Below are 7,809 nucleotides of genomic sequence, written 5' to 3' on the forward strand. Positions count from 1 at the left end.
GTTACGGGGCGGCGACTGCAAGTCGCGGCAGCGGTGGTCGGGCGGCTGGGGCGATCGGAGGAGCAGCAGTGGCAGGGAAGGGGTGGCGCGGCGGCGGGAGAGGGTAAGGCGGCGGCGGCGCAACGGGAGGGGCGCGCGGCAGCGGTGGCGACGGCGGCGGAAGCGGAGGCTAGGGTTGAACCTAGGAAACTGATACCATGTATGTTATGGGAATTGCACGATGTATTACTCGGGTGCAAACGCACGTATATATGAAGTACAACGGTGGGCCACGACCTAAACTATACAAGGCAACTAAGAGGTGGACCCAGTACACTATGCACAACACATATACTCAACAATTTTAATGGTCTAGCTTGCATCTGTATCCTCATAAATATAATGTGTTTAGTTTTTTCATCGATTAAATATCATAAAGTCAAGGCGACATATTCAGATTTTGGTGTACATTGGATACTCATCACACACATGAGAGTTGCGAACTATGGGAATGCTCATGTAGATTGTGGGGAGCGAGGTAGGTAAATTATTTTTTATCTATTTGAAGAAACATATCTCTACCTATAGAATGCCATCCACTCTACTTATAGAATGCTTTCATACGCTGACAACAAAAATGTTAGTTTTTTTTGCAAAAAAAAGTTAGATTTTGGCCAGCTGTGATCGGCAAATACATCGTATTAGTTCCAACTTTCTGCACATGTTATTTTGTACCATTGCTAACTGATATGTTTTTGCTCTCTAGAAGATAATGAAGTGTCCATCATACATGGTATTTCAGGAACTTTTAGAGTTGTGTAAAAACTAGCAAAGATCCATTTGCTATTGCAAAGGATTTTATTCTGTCACACCAGATAAGTATAGAGTTAAGGTAAGATTATTATACTTTTCCTTAAGTTTTTTTGGTTCCTACAATATATGTTGTTTCTTACTTAATGATTTTCTCTATCTACACAATTCCAAAAGTACATTATACACTGATGTCATACAAATGGACACTATTTTTTTGAGCAGGCATTGGTTGAGTAATAATTTTCACTCTTTTGAGTAGATTCCTTGTGCTTAGGCTGTCACAGATTAACAGCCAAAAGAAAATCTTGTGCCTGAGCCTGCATGCTGTTTTCCACAAGAATATGAAGATATTGTGTGTTGTGCCTTCCCCTTTAATTGCTTTGTACATTTTCATGGATGAATATTTGGGTGCTGCCCATGCATAAGACCATCTATCCTGATTTGCTGTAATAGCCCTGCTGCTAAGGATAGCTTGTAAGGAGGTAAATTGTTCAAAGTCTTGCTGAGATAGTGGCCTGTGAAAAAGCTGGCTTATGCCATTATGTTCCAACACTCTGATGAATGAGATATCTTGATTGATAGCAAATGAGTGCAGCTTAGGGTATTTGGTATAGAGTGGTAATTCCTGCCAATTATCAGACCAGAAATAAACTGACCCCTCTCTACCTGCTTTACATATGGCATGTTGCTTGAAAAGTGGTAGAAGCTTGAGTATAGATCTCCACCAAAATGATCCCACCTTTTGTTCCCCAGGTAGTCTGTTCTGATAATGCTTCTCCCAAATAATGTTCACCCAAGGAGTATCAGTCTTGTTGAAAAAATTGTGGAGAAACTTGAGGAGCAAAGCTTTGTTATGTGTGTGAAGATCTAATACCCCTAGACCTCCATGGTCCTTGGGTCTGCTGACTTTATCCCAAGAAATGAGCACATTTCCTCTATCCATGGTGCCATACTTTCTCTAAAATAGTTCATAAGTTAGGAGTTGATTTGCTTAATGACTGGTTTGGGTATCATGACAGTGCACATGAAAAAGGTGGGCATACTGGTGAAAATAGACTTAATGAGGGTCAATTTATCTCCAGAAGAAAGCATTGTAGAGCAACTCAATAATCTGTTCTCTATTCTGCACATCATTGGCACAAAGTCCTCCACTCTAGGTTTGGTTAGACATAGAGGTAGGCCAAGATAAGTGTGGGGTAGTGAACCAATCTTGCAGCCTACGAGGTTGGAGAGTTCATTCATCTTCTCAGCAGGTGTGTTGATTGAATCAATATAGACTTTGCATAGTTTACCCTGAGCCAAGTGTAATGTGCATAATGCAGGAGTAGATTTTTGATGTGTTGTATCTGTATGGAATCAGCCTTTGCCACCAGGATAGTATCATCTACATATTGAATAATGGGGTAGTCTGGACAAGAGTTGTGGATGAGTGGAACTTCAATCATGGCAGCTTGGAATGCTTCATTAGAAATAGACTGGAGCAGATCAACAGCAATAAAAAAAGAGAGGTGATAGTGGGTCTCCTTGCCTCACTCCTTTCTTGCATAGGAATTGTTTTCCTGGAACTCCATTGAGGAGGACAGATGAGAAATTTGATCCATATATCATTTTAATCCAGTGTATCCATTTAGTACCAAAACCCTTGGCTTGCAGAATCTCAATAATTGTGTCATGGTTCAACATGTCAAAAGTTTTTTCAAAATCTAATTTGAGAAGTATGATTTCCTTCTTACTGTGATGACATTGATGGATATATTCATATGACCATGCCAAGCAATCCTGTATGCATCTGTTATTGTGAAAAACGTATTGTTTTTTGTGAACCATATTGAGGATGTACTTCTGCAATCTATTGGCCAGCAATTTAGTAATGATCTTGATGGTGCAATTAAGTAAAGAGATATGCTTGAATTCAGCTGGGGTTGATGCAGAATCCTTCTTTGGAATGAGGGTTATGAAGGAGTAGTTGATACTCTAAATGTTCACCTAGCCTGAGTGGAAATCTTCAATAAGCTTATAGAAGTCTGTGGCAATGATATCCCAACAAAGTTTGAGAAATGCTGCATTGAAACTATCTGGTCCAGGGGATTTATCCACATGCATATGTTTGATGACACTGTCAATCTCTTCCTTAGTAAATAGAGCCTCTAATTCAGATAGATCATCCAGTGGTTGCAACAAATGGTGCAGTTGGAGGGGGTTTGAAGTTGGTTCACTTGTTCCCAATCTGTCCTTGAATCCTATGTATAATATTGCTGCCTTTGCATGGTGATCATGATGTTCATGTCCTTGCTCATCTTTCAGTGTTGCTATGCAGTTGTTTATGAATTTAATGGTAGCTTTGGCTTGGAAGTATTTGGTATTTGCTTCACCAACTTTGATATGTCTAATGGTTGCTCTCTGTTTCTAGTATTGTCTTTGGTGGTCCAGAATTCTTTCCAGATGAGTCTTGAGGATGTCTCTGCCATTACATTCTTCTATTGATAGTGCCCTGAATTCCACAATGGTGTCAAAGCATAAGACCATGAAGTTGGTGTTTGCAATGATCTTCTTCAAATCTGGAAGCCCATTTGCCTAGTTTTTTAAAACTTTCCTCAGCCTCTTGAATTTGTATTATTTTCAATTGAAAATTATAAAAATAATATTTCATTGTGGAGTCACTTGGTTCTCCTGGAGACCAAGACAGAATTCTACACGAAGGACCAAGAGTAAAATATACCTGCCCATATCTTGGTATATGTTTGTATTTCTGGACCACTCATTGTTAATTTTGGATATTTTAGATTATCTAGAATTCGTGATCCATCATATACTTCCTTTATTTGTTTTGTCTGACCGTGGATAGGAAAGCAGAATAACAAACAAAACATTGTAACACCAACAGGCTACTCAGTACTATCTCCTTCAATAGAGAGATCCATTTAGTATATATCTAAGGGCCCGTTTGTTTGCAAAGTATTTTTGAAGTATTCTTGGAATACTGTGGTTTCTAAAAAAAACTATGGTATTGAATACTTTGAAGTGATTGGATGAAAGTAGTACTGCAGTTTAAGAAGATGTGGTATTTCAGATACCGCGGTAATTTCGAAGTATTAGAAAAAAAACCCGAACTTCTTTATTTTTAACCGAGCATGAAGAAAAACATTGTCTCTATCTTTCATGGCTAGCTGTCTTCTTCATCTCATCGCATCTTCTCCGGCCAATGACGCGTCTCCACAGCCACGTAGAAACCAAGCTATGCTTGGTGAAGGAAAGGAGTGCACGAGCCTTATGGTTTGATTTCTTCTACAAATTTCAAGTTATTTATCCAAAACCACCACATTTGAGGCTAGGGTAACAACTTAGTACCATATTTCAGAGGTCAACACATTAGATACGGTTAAGATGAAAATTGTTAAAATCATGGAGAAAGCATAAGTATTAGCATGCGGTAGGGTTTAGTCCCGCAGAAGGTTTCCTTGCCGTTGTTGGGTACTTGTTACTTTGTTGGATTGTAATGCGACATTGGCACTTTGAGTTTATCCGTTATGCTACTTGTCAGTTGTTTAAAGGATATTAGACATGGCACTTTAAAATTCTTTCTTCTATAGGTTCATTTGATTCACAATGAACATGTCCATTGTTTAAGCGTGAACTGTGATATATTTTTTGTAATGTATTATTGTTGTCATGACTATTGTCACAAGTTTAATCTAACAGAAAAATAATCTATGTTAAAAATCTAAAAAAGAAAAAAGAAAACCCCCACAGCCATTAGGCCCACACAAGCGTTACTAGAACCGCCCCGATCAAGCCAATTGGCGAAAGGGACGACCTTTCGGCTGCGGGACGACACAACAGTGGCGAACAACAGGGAAGTCAGAGGCAGGTAAGGAAGTAAGCTTGCAAAGGGGACGATGACCTGGGTATATAAACCGGTGGTTGCGTCCCTCGACGGGCGAGGTGGGACTAAAACTACGCGGCGTGCACCGCGCCAATGTCCCATCCCGCTCCCCCAGACGTCCTTAATGGACCAGCCCATGCCGCGGACGCTTGTCGTTACTGGGCCGATGGACGAATGATGGCAGCGCCCCCCGGCGCCCGGCTCCTTTACTGGGCCGACCCACGCGCTGCCGCCCCACCGGCCCGCTCCATAGTGACTCCCGCTTATGCCCGACATCGCTTCACCAGTTTAGTCCCACCTCGCCAGTTGAGGGATGCACCGATCGGCTTAAATAGCTGCGTCGTTGTCCCCTCATAAGCTCACTTGATCGACCGCTGTTCCCCGCCCTGTTGTTCCCCACGGGCCGGCCCCTCCCATTAGCACCAATCGAGGACGGCGTGGGCTTTAAGAAAAAATCACCGCCGCGAACGACACTGTTATTTTGATCATATGTGTTGTGCTAGTCAGACTGATAATAATAACAGCAGTAATACAAACTGTTACAGATTAACATAGCAACAATAATAGTTTCACACACATATAACATAGCAAATAATAATTGCACACACTTTTAACATTTGGTCTCACAAAATAGCAGCAATAATAGTTGGATACACATGTATCATATCATCTCACAAAAAAGACATAATAAAACATTGTAGAAATTGTCTCAAACGACTTCAATAAAACTGTCACACACACACACACATTTATATATATATATATATATATATATATATATTATGTCTAGCATCTGAATAACATGCTAATTTTAACTCTCTGCCTTGTTTTGATGAATGAAACTCCATCTCTAAGCCTGGTACCTACACATCAAAATGTAAACAACTCGTCAGACAATTTTTAAGAACAATATAAGATAAAAACAGACAACTCAAATGTAAAACTTACTTTTCATTCAATTTGCACGTTTGTCGTCTATGGCCCTCTTTGCGGCATAGGCCGCAAAGAGGACCAGTTTTATTCTCGGAAGAAGATTTTGATCTTCCATTTTTTGTAACATTTGGATCATTCTTTGACCGCCCTGTCTTGCTCTACTTAGGTGCACCCTTCGTGGCAACTTTAACGAGATCACCTATAACATCAACTCCTCGTTCCGGATCACGTGCCTCGTCATGCACATTCCTTCTACGACCAACAGCTTCATCATCGGGGACCTTTTTCTTCGCTATTATATCACTTCATCAACTCATCGAACACGAATGAATCATTTGACGCACCATGGAAAGCTTTTGCACCTGTTATGCTGAGTTGACTATATCGAGCACTCTGCTCTAACCCTGACCAACCCCAGCCAAACATGTCACTCTTGCGCTGTGCAGGCAGCCCACCTCTCGCAACTTTGGACATCCTCTTAAGGATGCAGCACTTAGGTATTTTGGATATTTTTAGATGAACCAGTACATGTAGAATGTGTTTGCAAGGCAGCCCTTTTCGAGCCATTCGTCCACAACTGTATTCTATAGTTTCCTCTGAGTTTCCAGGTCGATACTTAACTCTAAACTGAAATTTGCGGTTATTTTCTATGTCACGATGAAGGTGTGATAGTCAACTCCCACTAGCGTCTCAAAACTCTCCAGCTCTCCCATCTTCTTCAGATTTCTTGAAGAATATAAAAATTGGCAATAGTGAATACACTGGCAGCATGCTTCTCAATGTCCTTATATTCAGTGACTGCTGGTGGTACTGACTGGTTAGAACGACACTCGTCATATGCCTCGTTCTCACGTAGTCGAACTACGCAATTCTCATAATGCACTACTAGATCAACAATAGTCATACCGCCGTCCAAGTGAAGGTGAAGACAAGAGTTCAGGCTTTCACTCCTCTCATTGTTGTGCATACCAAGAAAAAATCCATCTGAAAGATATGATGCTGCTCACAGACTCCTCTTCCTGTACATCCTATTCAACCATTCTTTTGTTTATCAGTCTCCCATTTACCGACAAAAGCGAGCCATCTCGCCTCAAAGTTAGCAGGAGAGGTGGAGTAGTATTAAGAGTGACCTGAACTCATTCAGTGACTTGTAATTAAGGTGCTTCTGCATTGCCATGAGCAAATACGATGTAACACATCTGCAAGGACAATTCGAATAGCTCAGATCATTGCAGCGTTTCCATCTGGGATGCCTGACTTTGGATTCTTTTGACAATTTGCTTTCAAGATTGTCTGGAGCAGCCACACGTACGTAGCTTCAGTCTCGTCAGACACAATGGCGCAACCAAACACAGTGGTGCAACGGTGATTATTTACACCAACAAAGGGGACGAAGGGCATACCATATCTGGTCATCTTGTATGTGCTGTCAAACACATTCACATCTCCATACAATTGATAGTCCCGCCGAGGATGTGCATCACACCAGAACATGCTCTTTAACCGGCCTTCCTTATCGAGCACGTACTCAAAGAAGAAGTCTGTATCCTTCTCCTTTCTGCTTCTCATAATGCCGATTGCTGTGTCAGCATCACCCTTTGCAATGAACTTCATTTTCTCTCTGCAACATAGGTTGTAGACGTCTCGCCTCACAAGCCCGCACTTACCGTACGAACCATACCTGCTAATGAAGTTGTCGACGATGATATGCTTTCTGATCCCAGCTGCTTCCATCGCCAAGATCTCAGCTATCTGGTGATTTCCTACCACTCTATGTGACTGCATGAATGGCACCTTGTCTGGTCTAGCCAGCAAATGGTTGTGGTCATCCATGAAAGCCGCCATGAACCAAACTCCACGTGCTTTGTCCAAGTTCACGACCAAATGCGCGCCATACTCACACCGAGTCTCGGGTCTTAGCCTGCGGGTCCGACCCTCCGGGTTTAAGTGTTTACTCAGCCGTTTTCCTGCCCTGGAGCAAATGTACCGCCTGTACCATATAGTTGTTGAAAGCCTTTTCCTCGTTTCACCTTATATTTTCTGATACCGAATCCACGCTCTCTGGCATGGTTATTATAGAACATGTAAGCATCCCATTGTGATCCAAAGGTCATAGCCATAACCTTCCAATGTGTCTATAGTGCCTGTTGCTGGATTTCAGCCTCCTCAATGTCCATATCAGCTGCATCATCATGGTCATG

The 7,809-nt window shown here is 41.7% G+C and overlaps 1 protein-coding gene across 1 annotated transcript; it reads right to left on the reverse strand.

The window, feature by feature from the left end:
- Positions 1–6,829: 6,829 nt before the first annotated feature.
- Positions 6,830–7,453, reverse strand: LOC109744560 (protein FAR1-RELATED SEQUENCE 5-like). The gene has a single exon (XM_020303721.1). It carries the CDS (start codon positions 7,451–7,453, stop codon positions 6,830–6,832), a length of 624 nt encoding a protein of 207 aa, XP_020159310.1.
- Positions 7,454–7,809: the final 356 nt, after the last annotated feature.

This window comes from Aegilops tauschii, chromosome 3 (genome assembly GCF_002575655.3).
Source record: "Aegilops tauschii subsp. strangulata cultivar AL8/78 chromosome 3, Aet v6.0, whole genome shotgun sequence".
In the NCBI taxonomy this organism is placed as follows: domain Eukaryota; kingdom Viridiplantae; phylum Streptophyta; class Magnoliopsida; order Poales; family Poaceae; genus Aegilops; species Aegilops tauschii.

What these genes read in the sequence shown, in the direction of transcription:
- LOC109744560 (XM_020303721.1), bottom strand. Translation starts at nt 7,453, where the DNA reads ATGGCGGCTTTCATGGATGACCACAACCATTTGCTGGCTAGACCAGAC.